This window comes from Medicago truncatula, chromosome 5 (assembly GCF_003473485.1).
Source record: "Medicago truncatula cultivar Jemalong A17 chromosome 5, MtrunA17r5.0-ANR, whole genome shotgun sequence".
Taxonomy (NCBI): domain Eukaryota; kingdom Viridiplantae; phylum Streptophyta; class Magnoliopsida; order Fabales; family Fabaceae; genus Medicago; species Medicago truncatula.
Genome location: NC_053046.1, coordinates 13,680,713 through 13,694,797, shown reverse-complemented (window position 1 = coordinate 13,694,797; position 14,085 = coordinate 13,680,713). Strand labels below are relative to the sequence as shown.

Here is a 14,085-nt window from a genome sequence, read left to right as displayed (position 1 = left end):
ATTCATACATACTTCAACTTTTGTTTGCATCGTTGAAATTTCGTTAATGGACAATATGTAAGTATCTATATCAATGCAATGAGGAATCAAAATTCTTTGCAATAAGAGAAATTGTGTAATAATTGAATAGTCGTGTTCGAGCTATAAGTTTAAAATATCAATATTTATAAAATAAAAACAAATCTATTTTTTTTTTACTTACAATCAATATCGAACGGCTCTGCATACACTGATATTTTCTTAATTACAAATAATTTACATGCATACTCAGATTATTAAAGATATTCTAATCCTAATGAGTCCGATCATCGAGTCGACTGAACTTTGATACACTAAAGAAAATCCTAAGTTTATGCTGCTTATTATGATAGTGGGCCCCACCATGATAAAGACTCCAACCTCCCACAATTATTAAATTCGGTGACTTAAGCCAGGTGTCCATATTCACAAAACTTACTTTTTCACAAAAAAACTAAAAACATTTCACTCACATAACTCCAAAGAACACACTATATATATAAATACAAGATCATTATAATCTTCATTTGGATCTTCTTCTTCTTCTTCTTTTCTTCTTCTTCTTCTTCTTCTTCTTCATCTTCAACATTACTTCATCAAATTCTTCTCAAGGGTCAAAACCGTCATTTTCTAGATCCGAGGTTGAGCTCCTTTTACCTGAACCATGGAGCCTAGCTTCCTTAATAAAGGAGCAACACTTGTTGTTTCGCTTTCCTTGTTCCTTTTCATTCATCATGTCTCTTCGTCTTCTATGTATTCGGTGAGTTTATTAAATCTTCATTTTTTTTTCTGGAAAGTTTTTTTATTTTTTATTTTTTCTAATTTTGGTGGAACAGTAACATTACCGTTATGTCTTTTATTTCATTTTCAGTAATGTTTTTTTCCTTGGATTATTTTATGTGTGTGTTTGTTTAATTAATTTTCATGTGTGTGATATTGAAAGCTCAACTTTATGCAATTTACTTTGTTAAGTGTTTTTCCTGATTTGTTTTTTTTTGTTAGTTGATTTTATTATCAGAAATCTTTTGAGTTTCATAGTAAATTTTATTTTAGAAAAATTTAGAAATTGGGGTTTGTTTGATCAATATTTGTGTGTTTTTGGGGTGGTGGTGAAATAAAATATATGGGGTTTAGATAATAAGCGTTTAGATTATTTGTTTGATGCTGTTTAGCGTTAAGATTAATTTTTTGATTGTGAATTTGACAGCTTAGAAAATGAAAGTAGTGACTAAGGTATAATGGAATTAATTGGGTTGACTAGGTTAGCTAAATTTGTGTAACTAATTTAACAGCCTATTTATTATATAGATCACATGGTTTAGGACATCCTATTACTCATTTTGGTGTGGTGGGTGAGGTTCTTTGTTGGATAGTTACTTGCAATTAATTTGAGGAAATCTGAATTAACAAAAATAAAATAAAATTGAAGAGGCAAAATTAGGAATTATTTAAGTAAATATTACTATATTGTGTCTAGTGATGGAATGAAAAAAAAATTGTCAAAAAAATGATATGATGCTTGATTAACTTGCCTTGTAAAAGTCACATAATTCCTGTTTAGATAAACAACTTAATTAAGCGCTTATGGCATAAGCACTTATCATATAGTGCTTATATAAGCTATTTTTGTAGCAAATGGTAAATTAAAGTCAAATAGTTCTTGTATAAGCTATAACCTGTTTTCATAAGCTATCTTGAAATTTATGTGATTGGAAAACAACTTATGCACATGTCATAAGCTATTTCTACAAGCTCTACCAAACAGTCTCACAAGTACTTATGTTAGTAGATAAGCTCAGATAGAGACCAATCCAAACAGGCTCAATATCTATTAGAATGAATAACATCGTCGTGTTCATGCTGTTTAAGTCCTAGTTTTTTTTTTCTTGTGCCTTCGCATCTCGTTATGATTTTAGTTTATTGGCTTTCCACACCTTATAACTTGGAACTTGGTTTATGTAGGAAATGAATCCTATAAAACCTAGACATTCACGCCTTCTGAGGAGTGCTGTGCAGCGAGAAACAGTAAGTTAATTGAGCAGCGAATGCTTTCTTTAAACAACTTTTATTTTGGTTTTTGTTAGTTTTGGTTGTTCATTTTATGTATTTTATAATTTGTTATTGTTTTCTGCTTGTGAAGCCAACATCACAGCTTTCCGAAATATGGGCACCACTAGAAAATCAAGGTTGGAAATCTTGCGATGAATCGGGAAATAGGCCAAGTGAGTGAAAGTTACTTTATTTTATCTTTGAGAACACATGATGTTTGGTTATGTATATTTCTTTATCCAATCATTTTGTGACTGGAACTTGAATTGAAGCAGCATTACCAGAGAAGTCTGAAGGATACATCCAGGTATTTCTTGATGGAGGTCTGAACCAGCAAAGGATGGGGGTACGTATTTTAAAGCCTGTTAATTAGATCAAACTTATTCTTTCGTGTGTGCGAAAGGTTTATAATTTATACTCGGTGTTTAATTATTTTTTTAGATATGTGATGCAGTGGCTGTTGCGAAGATACTGAATGCAACTCTTGTGATCCCATACCTTGAATTAAATCCTGTGTGGAAGGATTCAAGGTAATGTCAGAAACTAGAATTTATTGTATTATTTTGTTTTGTGGACTGTGCACAATGTAATGTACTGATCGAGGTTGCTTATGTTTCTCTGCAGCTCATTCGAGGATATATTTGATGTGGATCATTTCATTGATGTATTGAAGGATGATGTTTCTATAGTTAAAGAGCTTCCTGAAGAGTACTCATGGAGCAGTAGGGAGTACTATGCATTGGCTATTCGAGATACCAGAATCAAGGCTGCACCTGTACATGCAACAGCCAACTGGTATCTGGAAAATGTTTTGCCTGTCCTACAAAGGTTAGTAGTTACCTGAATCTGTACTTTTAAATGCTAGTGCATTCATGACTTGAAATGTTCCGGACCAATAAAAACATTAGTCAATTCAATGACTAAGATTATAGACACTTTTACTCATAATTGCAATTACAACTGCTTTAGCATATATATAACGTTATCAATTACAGAACCTGCACTGAACATTGTTTTGAAGATTATTACTTCTTTGTTCTTTAAATAATCTTTCTATCGATTTTAAATGAAGATATGGCTGAGTTTAAGGTGCATATTACGGGGACGCTGCAAGCTCTGTATATTCTCTTTGAATTTTGAAATTCTAATATCATGGTGTTTTTGTTTGATGCAGTTATGGTGTTGCTGCAATCTCTCCATTTTCTCACCGCCTGAGTTTTGATAACGTGCCGATGGATATCCAACACCTGCGCTGTAAAGTCAACTTTCAAGCTTTAGACTTTGTTCCACATATCAGAGCACTTGGAGATTCCCTGATCAGCCGCCTTCGCAATCCTCAACGCTCGTCTGAAGAAATGAACTCCAACTACCTTCAAGAGGTCACAAATGTAGATGATAATAAAAATGCAGGGAAATTTGTTGTTCTGCACCTCCGATTTGATAAGGTATTTATCTTTCTCTCATTTATCATCATCATCATCTGTACATACAATGTTGTAAACTTTGTCTCTGTTTGTTTCTTGATTTGTCTATTTTTTTGGTATAACAATCCTGACATTACAGGAGTGCTAACAACACACTCCCTGCCCTATTGTTACATGCATTTGTCTGTAAATTGAGAAAGTTTGTGCAATAATATTTTTTGGCAGGATATGGCAGCCCATTCAGCCTGTGATTTTGGTGGTGGAAAAGCTGAAAAGTTGGCTCTCGCAAAGTATAGACAAGTGATTTGGCAGGGAAGGGTTCTTAATTCCCAATTCACTGATGAAGAGTTGAGAAGTCAGGGACGTTGCCCAATGACTCCCGAGGAAGTCGGATTGTTGCTAGCTGCTTTGGGATTCGACAACAGCACTCGTTTATATCTTGCCTCTCATAAGGTTTAACCATGTTATTTTTTAGTTTGAAACAGTAGAGTCTCATTCATTTTAATTATCAGTGCTTGTTTTAAAATGACTATGTTTTTCTAAAATATCTTCCCTTTTCCAGGTCTATGGTGGAGCAGCCAGAATTTCTACTTTGAAGCAATTGTTTCCTCTGATGGAAGACAAAAAGAGCCTTACTTTGCCTTTTGAGCGTGCTCTGATAAAGGGAAAAGCTTCTCTATTAGCCGCACTTGACTACTACATTAGTATACACAGTGACATCTTCATTTCTGCTTCCCCAGGAAATATGCACAATGCATTGGTGAGTTCTCCCCAAGATTTACCATATATGACTCCAATGCATATGCATTGCCAATATTAGTAACTTGTCTAGAATACTGATAATGGACCTTGACTTAACCATGTTGAGGCCATGTTCATATTCAATTATTCATTATGAGATGCATTTGGCCATACAAACAGAATTCCTGTGAACATGGGACATTAATGAGTTTGTCATATAACAATTAATTACTCCCTCCGTATCATATTTAGAGTATTGTTTATCTCACATTATTTGTCATTTTAAAATACCAATATTTTTTTACTGATATACTCTTATTTAGTAAATGAAACACATTTTATCATAGAAATTACTAGCACACAGAATAATTTTCTTAAAAAGTGTGTATATCTATAAATGACAATGACACTTAATACATGAGATGGAGGGAGTAACTATAAGAAATCTATGTTTAGAACTGTCTAGACAGCATATTTATGATGTACTGCAAGGCTGTTGAAACAGTTGAATTGAATTTAAAAATGACAATCAATGCTTTGTTGATGATAGGTTGGACACAGGACATACTTGAACTTGAAGACTATAAGGCCAAACATGGCATTGATGGGTCAACTGTTCTTGAACAAAACCATGGAGTGGTCAGAGTTTGAGCATGCAGTGGTTGAAGGTCATGAAAGTAGACAAGGTCAACTCAGGCTTAGAAAGCCTAAACAATCCATATACACATACCCAGTTCCTGATTGCATGTGCCAAGGTTAATAGATTGCTTACAGATTAGTAGGGCTCTATAATATATAGTTCAGTGTCTTATTATTTGACATCTGCATCTGGTTAATAAAATAATTATCACTAATCATATTCACGAGGTTTTTTTTTTTTACGTTTATGATGTTCTTGGTAAGAGTGCTTGATAATAGTAGTATAGTAGTTGTCTTGTGTGAGAGATGTATGTATGAGATGATGGCATTCTTAGCAGGAGCAGTATTATTTATAATGCAATACCAGGAGCCATATTGTTGTTTATCATTCATATATTATTATGCTTTTTTGCTTGAATCACGTTACAGTGTAGAATAAACAATACAAGAAAAAGAGTTTATTGATCAGTCTTTGCAAATCAATCAAATAGGTTAAGAGTTTAAACAGTATTTCTATGAAATTTTTGTACTTTAGATGTTACATTTTGGCTTATATCCTATATAGGAGAACTCACTTGGAAGAGTTTTTTTTTGTCTTGAATTACAAGTGTCTAACAATATCAATAGAACATCAATCTTTATTTTTCTATTTTACTTTTTACCATTTATTACTTCATCTTTTTCCCTTTCTTTCATCTTTCTCATACCAAAATAAATATTCATAATTTCTTTTTTGCATACAATACTAATTACATTTTTTATGTGAGATTGCCTAAGTTTTTCATACGAGGGTAACTGTGTAAAGAAACTCATAATTTCTCTTTATCATATAATACTAATCACATTTCTTAATTTGTATAAAATTGTCAAATGACTTATAATATGAAATGGGAGAGTAATTGTTCTTCAAATCCGCATGTTCTTAATGCATGATATATGCAAGGTCTGGGGTTTGAACCCTGGACACCAAAAAAAAATAAAAAATCTGCATGTTCTTATATTAAATGTACTTAAGTGAATCTTCTCATTTTTTTAATCTCACGCTATAATAAAAAATAAAAAATAGAAGCCATATTTGTGCTATGTCCGTGTGTAAGTTATATAATCAAAAAATAATGGAAAATGATGACGAGTGGCCTCAAAAAAATATTTACATATCAAGACATGTCAGTGTCGTGTTATTTAAAAAATAAGGTAAGATCCAAACTTATTTCATTATTTTTTTTCTCATTCCTGATCTTGGGTGGTAAGAAAAATACATGATAGTAGTAAATTGGCAGTATACCAGAATCATATATGCATTGGTGAAACAGCAAAAATAGTGAATTAATATTACAATAAACCTCAAAGACCTTTGAGGGGTATATGAATTACATGAAGTGATAGCATATACAGCTTCTCAGTGATGAGAATGTGCTCAAATTTTCAGCATTGAAAGACTAAGCCTTCAAACAACTACCTAGTTAAACTCACTGATAACTAAATATTCCTCTAGTAGCAACTACAATCTTACTTCACATTCCCATCTGAAGCCTTTGGAGATCCATTTCCACCCTGGGATGCAGCCATTTCCTTTGTCTCTTGAGTTGTCACAGTGTCAATCTCATCATTGATAGGAAGTGTTCTCTTTGATCCATCCAATGCAACACCTAGTACTATATTCTCTTCAAGAACAGGCCTGGGTGGAGCAGGTTTCCTTTCTCCTTGCTGGTTTGTTGCCATATTTCCATTGGCTTTGTCAGCGTTGTTTGTTGATGAGGAAACTAGATTGTCCGAGTCGACGTTTGGCTTGGTGTTTTTAACTGTTTGAACCTTGGATTGTTTGACATGGATGTCCTTCATGGTTGAATTATCTACTTCCAGACCAGTTACTTTGGAGTTAGAAGTAGAAGACATTTCCGGCACCTCCATGTTTGCCTTGTTTAAATTAGATTTCAGTGGCTTGTTTTCACCCACATCAGAGTTAGATGCCATGACTTTGGCATCTACCTCGGATTCATCTTGAGTTCCTCTAACCTTAGTATCTGGTGCTCCAATTGGTTCAACCTTATCCTCTGTCTTGGAATCGAGTTTAGTTCGCACGGTTGTTTTGTCATCTTGATCAACAGTTGCACGTGTTGATCGACTTTTTGTTTTATCATCTGCATTGTTCTTGTAAGGTGAATCAATCACTAATAATGGGCGGTTAGATACTACTGGTCCAGCACCATTAAATGTGGTATCTGCGTATGGTATGTTGTCCAAGTCGGCATCAGCATATATTTTCTGCAGGGTACGGACTGGTGTTGCAAGCCGGGCCCGGTGATGGCTGATAACTCTAAGAAGATCCAATAGTATAGTTTCCTGTTGTTAAAATCCAATAGATGGAAAATCAGCTTAATCCTTGAGCAAATATAAACTGCTGCCAGAACTAAGATCATATTTGAAGTATCATGTCAAGCCAACAAACAAACAAGAACACGCTTCTAGAATACTATAAACTGGTACACTAAAATTAGGAAAATTTAGCTACATCATCACAATTTAAAGAATAATTCATCATTGTTTACTTCTTTATTATTATTATTTTTTTTTGAGAGGTTGTTTACTTCTTTATGGTTTTAATTATTTAAGACGATTTAAACTTTCAAGCATCTGATATAGGATTGGAAATCAAGTTCTACATATAGCCGTCAAATGAATTACATCTTAAATCCTAAAGGCCTAAAGTTCAAATGCAAATCAATAACACCAAAGATTGAACATACAATAAATGCAAATTAGGGTCGGAATCACCCGATCTTGAATCATCAATGACTGCAATTTTATGGGTTGATTTCTCTATCAATGGTTATAACTCATTCAAAGGAGCCAAATCCAAGCTACAAATATGAAGCAGTCATCGCTCATGGTATATCCATCTTCTACTGATTACTACTAGACTATAAAATAGTGTAAGCAAGATGCAAGTTGCAACACTAGAAAGTTGATTGTAAGGTTCAATGAATGGCACGTGGAAGGGCCTCTCGCCTGATTACTCATGAGTTCTATTCAAATGATCAAATCTATTTTGTAGGAATTTTCAAGCCTAATCAAGAGCTTTGCAGGAGAAGTGCTTGTTTTATCTGATTATTTACTGTCTATCAATAGTTTGCAAGTTGAGTTAGAAGTTATGACTGTGTGAGGAAAGTATCATAAAAGGTGCATATTCTACATAAATAAGAAGTATTCTTACCTTAACACACAAATATTCTTCAAAATGTGAGGTCTTGACAAAACACGAAATCAGAATCTGTGAAAGTCAGAAAAGAATATATCATATTTTATATATAAATACATAACTATCATAAGATAGCACATTGATATATGGGTAAATAGTTTGATTTGATCATAACCAACGAATGTTCGTACCAGTGAAATGTGGGTACACAAATCTGATTTGGGAGAACAAAAAAAGGAAGGTACAGGTGCAAGTGCGACTGTTCAAGCTTATGCAAGTAGATACACACGTAATTAAGGCAGGCTTAAGTTTATGCAAGCTCCTCTGTTGTACAAATATGATGTACTGTAGTGTTCAAATGTGCACTATTACTTCTTAATATTTTTTATAAGGCTTTAGACACTAAATTGTACAAATTATCAATTTATTTGGTTCAGGTACTTATTAATATTTTTAAGTTTTAGATGCAAAAATGTTGAATCTACCCTATTTTGGCTGTGAATACAGTATTAATAAAAGTACCCCAAGTATTTGACCATGACAATTACAATGTAACCTCAGGGTAGCCCGGTGCACTAAAGCTCCCGCATACGCAGGGTCCGGAAAGGGATCCTGCCATTTGGTGTATTGTGCGCAGTAAAACATTACACGTTAAAATGTTATTTAGGATATGTTATTGTCACGTATGCCAAGTATAAAGCATTTCACGTGATTCTATCTAGGATATGTTATTTATAGCATAATCAACGAAAGCACTCGTCGAAGGTCGGCTGCAGATTAAAATATACATGTAATTCTGTCCTGGTACTGATAGCTACCTCAATCTAAAACAGAAGGAATTTTTCCTCTATTTTTTATGGTGCAACCATGTATGTGGCTAACAACTTCTATAATGTGGAATAAATAATTATTCTTATTTAAGACCCCTGTAAATTAGCCCGGAATCATTGATTGCAAGATACTGTAACCAGTTCATACATACCATAAGCGCCTGATTTTCAGGGTTTATGTTGTCCAAAAACACTCTCCTGTGCAACCTCTGCTGCTCAACTTGAGGATTTTTGGCTAATACTTTCCGCATGTCAGCAACAATGTTCTGCAGAAGCATTAAACCATTTGTCATTGGGAAAAATATCATAAAAAATACTGGTGAAAAGTAATTTCAATATAAACAACAAAATAATTTCTTACATTAATCTTATTTACATCCAAATGACTAATGGCTAGGTGGGTTTTGATTCTCCAATGTGTTTTTTGAGTTAGATTCCGCACAACATTCACTGTGAATTTGTGGTTTGGAATGTGTACAGCTTCACGATCTTCACCTCGTATAATTGTTGGTGACCACCAGCCAACATGCTGCATAGCAGGAAAACATAGCCTTACTGAGAGAACTCAAAATCACTACACTGTATTGTATGATTACTTTATGCTAAATTATTATTTAAACAGAACATGATACATGTTTAATATATAATTCCAACATTCAATAATTAAAAGGAGCAATTCTCACCTCAACAGTGCCAGACACCTCATATCCTTCAATCTTCGTTTGAATCCATTCATTTACCACAAAAGGTCGAGTTGCATGAATCATCGCGCTTGAAAGGAAGTTTGTAAATATCTAAACATATAATATTTAGTGTTAATAAGTTCCACAATATCATAGGTAGCTACCACTAGAACAGTAAAGTACAAAAGAATTGGGATGATTATAAGCAAAGATAAATCTCAAACCTCACGGCCAGCAAGAGTCAACAAAACTGTTCCAAAACCTCCTGCTGTGACCCATTTCTGGGTAGAAAAGCCCAGCAATTCCATAAACAATGAAAAAGCAGCAATCCATACTGCAGAATAAACAGCTTTGCCTGCAAATTGGAATCCCATCTGACAAAAACAGATAATTCATCATACGTATGAAATTGAACCACAACCAATAAACAAGCACTTAACTGAAATCCAGGTTTCTACAATTGTTATCTTCCATACATAGTAGTTGCAAAGCTACTAGTCTTCTATAAAATATCTCATCTAAATACATACGCAGCCATAACGAATTATTTTAGCTCCTATACCTGGGAGCTGTCGTATATTATATTCAAGTGATTCGAGTTCTACATGCTTTTCTTTCTGTAAATTAAATTTAATCTAGTGAATTGCTAATGGTCACTGTCTGTGATACAAATTAATAGAAATAAATGGTAAATCTAGAAACCTAAACAAATACACCATTACTTCATCCGGTCTCAATTTTAAGCAAAAATACCTAAAGTCACCCTAATTAAGACTTTTAGTTAGCTGCAATTATATTTCTTAATGTAATAAAAAAAGCAACAGTATTTTCTAAACTACCCTCCATGACAACTTGTTCCATAGAAAATAAAATATACATTATATGCATGTAATTTCAGGAATGATGTCATTAAATATGGTGAAAGTAGTTGAGATTTACTTCTACTTTTTATCACCGAATATGATTATTTTTACTTAAAATCAATACCAGGCAAAGTATATAGATGGGTAACTAACTATATTGCACAACTTTTGTTACCAGCTAAACGATATCAATTAATATATGGGATTGATCAAGTGAGAGTAGCTAAAATAAGAGATGAGAGGAGTACATAATAGCCATAAGATCAAATTAATGGTTAGGATTAAATTCAGTTTTAAAGTGTGCTGCCCCCTTCTGATCTCTCTCTCGCCGCCTACGATTTTTTTTTCCTCGTATTCTCTTCCCTTCAATATTTTTGAAAAGCGTCGCAGATCCAACCCAACCAAGATCATATAACTTGATTGCTACTTTTTTTTGGATATTTGTTTGTGAACGAACAATATCAGCCATGTTTATTCCCCCAAAGTTGTGACCTTTTCATTAGGGGGAGTTATGTTCATTAGTTGCAACAAAGGGAGTTGACAACAAATGTGTAATTCAACACGATCAAGCCACCACAGTGGGGAAAAATAAAGGGAATATAAAGAATCCATTTTTCAACATAATTTAGGAGAAATGATTGAGACTCAACTTTTTGAACTAATAGAAATTCTCAGTCACAATCATAATTAAGTCAAATGGAGAAAGGACTGGGAGATTAGAAGAAATCTTAATGGGTTCCCTTGCTCACTGACGTGAATTTTGGGCGGTGATCTGCAGGAAGAGAAGAAGCAGAAATTGAAGAAGCGTAGGCGTGTGGAGAGAGATTAGAAGGGGGCAACACATTTTAAAACTGAATTTGATCCTACCATTAATTTGATCTAATGGCTATTATGTACCCCTCTCATCTCTCATTTTAACTACTCTTCTCACTTGATAGGCCCCCTTTATATATATATATATATATATATATATATATATATATATATATATATATATATATATATATATATATATATATATATATCATATTAGACTATAACATCAGTTGCCTTAACATATAGAAAAGGTACCAACATTTCTTGTCTCGCTTGCATCTACATTCTCTGTTACAATTTTCTGTGCTTGTTGAATCACACTGCATAAGAATAGCACACAACAATTAGTTCATGGAAGAAAAACAGAATAGGCACTGCAAATTGGATCCAAAGATTTGAGGAAAGTCCTCTAGCATGCTACAATAATGATGTATCTTGGAAACATTCAGTCCTATTGTTCAATAGAGAAAAACAAAAGAAAGCAGTTAGACAAAAAAAATAGAAGGTATCACAATTTTTAAAAATAATAGACAATCGCATAAGGCTTCTCATGAAAGGGGGATGAAAACCCCGAAATAGCTTAATTAACTAGGCATACAATTAAGTGACCAAACAATTCATCATTTTGAACAGATATTTTGAAGGTAAGGAAATAGGCATACCTTGATAAACAATAAGCAAAAGCCACTACAGTCGCCAACGATTTAACAAAATTCAAAAGTCGTTCCTTAACAGCCTGGCTAGCTTCTGTAGGCAGAATTACTGGCTCAAATGCTCTGCAATTAGAAAAAAAGTTAGTAAGTGAAGAATATGTTAATCAAAATAAGATATAACGCATTCATCATCAGAGAAAGTTATTATTTTGTAATAGTGAAACCTGCAAATAAGTACGGCTCCAGTCCATAACAGTAGTGGTCGAAGGTATGAAGTTACTATGTAATGAGTGGTACTTTTTTTCCAACTATTATCACTCTTCTGCAGAATACAGTGTATACTGTTAGACTTACGTGTCAAAAGCATTGAATCTTTAGTGCAAAGCTGAATTATTAAATGATTGCTAAATAACCTGAAAAAACAGTTTCCTTGTCTGAAACGTTAATGGGCCAACACCCCATACTGCAAAAATGATAATGCCAACAGCGGGAATCAACTTTACAATGACTGGACTGTTTTGTAAAACATTACAGCACCTGCAGAAAAGTATGTTAGTGCATACCAATTAAAAGATAGAGCACTTAAATTTGAGCGCTTGATGGCTGCAAAATCACAAAATTCACCTTGTCAGTACTGTAGTAGCCACCTTAACAGAAGAAAGTGCAATTCGCTCGCCTGGCACTAAAAAACAATGACATTTAAAAGAGCGTGATTTGCGAGACAATCTATGTGTTGACCTGTTTATATGATGGAGGTGTTGAAGACCCCTGTAGTCCTGTTTCATGAGCTGCAAAGGAAGGTTGTCTAACTGTAACTTGCATCTCCCCTTTACCCTCTACAAAGCATAAAGTGGTAAGAAAAATGAGAAAAATGCAAAATGGAACCCTGAACAAAGAACATAGAACTGAAGAAGATATTTCTAGTACCCGATCTTTATTACTGTTGAGGTTCCTGCAAAGTCCCAGGCCATGAGACAATTGCAGGGAACCAGGAAGAGCCATTATAGTATCAAATTATATAGCCTTGCAGACGGACGTCTATACTCTAAAGAGATAGAGATGTATTGATGCAGAAACAATGTTTTAACTCAGTTTCCTGCAGTTAAACTCATATTAATCAACTAAAGCATCATAAAAGTTAAGGATTTAAAACATGTACATTATAATTAGAAAATTTAAGCATCACAAGTTCACAACTGCTATTTATTTTTGTGATATGCAATTGACAACACTGAATAAACCTCTAATTGTAGTATCTAACATTTGGGGCACAGCAATTAAATTCCAATATAACTAAGTTACCCTAAATTATTTATTATTAACCAGCAAATGAAACAATTTCATCAATAAAAGAATTGAAAAACTCGGTTAAGTTTTGTAGAATTGATTTGATTGGTTACCTGTGATTGTGATGAATAACAAGAGTTTGTAACCCAATTGGATTTTTTTTGTCTATCTGTTTGTTTTTACGAGGCGCAATGCAAATGCAAGAAAGAACACAACAACAAAGAAATAATCTTTTTTGTTTTTTTATTTATTAATAAAAAAATTAGTTGATTATTGATTGTGGACCCAACCGAAAGTGTTGAAATTCTGCGCCAGAATTTTCATCTTTGTCGTGTCAGCCATGGATTTCATTTCCACGTGTCTACTTCAAACGTTCACGTTTCTGTAGTACTCTGCTTCAAACGCCAATTGTTTTTTGCCCATATTTTTTTTTTATTGTCTAATAGTTGTTGTTTTTCTTTTTTTGGGATAATAAGTTAATACAATCATTATCTCATATGGCATATGCTATTAGTATTTTCAAGATATCTTCATTGAAAAATTGGGTCATATTGTGCTTGCTTCATACTGCAATCCATGATAACTAAGAAAATGACATTAGAAAATACATTTTAATAATAAAGAAATTTTTATATATGTATATTAACCAAAGTTTTCATTTAAAAAACAAACTACACCTTTCGCTCCGTTGTGAAGACTACACCATCATCGTACCAGAACACCGCATGCAATTGTTGCCTCTATCTAATCACTACCGGACAAATCACTTATAAAAACAAACTACACGTAATTTGTGGAACAATTGCATTGAAACACAACAAAAATAATATACATAAGCTAAAACAAATAAATTCCATATGTATTATACAATCTAATGAAATGA

The 14,085-nt window shown here is 33.5% G+C and overlaps 2 protein-coding genes across 5 annotated transcripts; one reads left to right on the top strand and one right to left on the bottom strand.

Moving 5' to 3' along the window:
- The first annotated feature begins 481 nt into the window (after positions 1 to 481).
- Positions 482 to 5,336, top strand: LOC11415534 (O-fucosyltransferase 39). Its single transcript, XM_003613001.3, has 10 exons — positions 482 to 778; positions 1,981 to 2,043; positions 2,159 to 2,240; positions 2,343 to 2,413; positions 2,509 to 2,597; positions 2,692 to 2,895; positions 3,242 to 3,512; positions 3,717 to 3,944; positions 4,054 to 4,251; positions 4,783 to 5,336. Exons 1-10 carry the CDS (start codon positions 683 to 685, stop codon positions 4,990 to 4,992), a joined length of 1,512 nt encoding a protein of 503 aa, XP_003613049.1. The 5' UTR covers positions 482 to 682; the 3' UTR covers positions 4,993 to 5,336.
- Positions 5,337 to 6,136: 800 nt separating this feature from the next.
- LOC11416530 (mechanosensitive ion channel protein 2, chloroplastic) lies at positions 6,137 to 13,439 on the bottom strand. Of its 4 annotated transcripts, none has more exons than XM_003613000.4 (13): positions 13,316 to 13,439; positions 12,843 to 13,011; positions 12,540 to 12,751; positions 12,329 to 12,452; positions 12,140 to 12,237; positions 11,925 to 12,038; positions 11,522 to 11,582; positions 9,808 to 9,957; positions 9,584 to 9,694; positions 9,262 to 9,429; positions 9,053 to 9,166; positions 8,086 to 8,142; positions 6,137 to 7,214 (listed from the first exon to the last, which is right to left on the bottom strand). In XM_003613000.4, exons 2-13 carry the CDS (start codon positions 12,915 to 12,917, stop codon positions 6,381 to 6,383), a joined length of 2,118 nt encoding a protein of 705 aa, XP_003613048.2. In that variant the 5' UTR covers positions 12,918 to 13,011; positions 13,316 to 13,439; the 3' UTR covers positions 6,137 to 6,380. The 4 variants fall into 4 exon arrangements, with proteins under 4 accessions (XP_003613048.2, XP_039690204.1, XP_039690205.1 ...); XM_039834270.1 differs by having other exon boundaries at positions 12,540 to 12,703; XM_039834271.1 differs by having other exon boundaries at positions 12,540 to 12,691.
- Between the last annotated feature and the right edge of the window lie 646 nt (positions 13,440 to 14,085).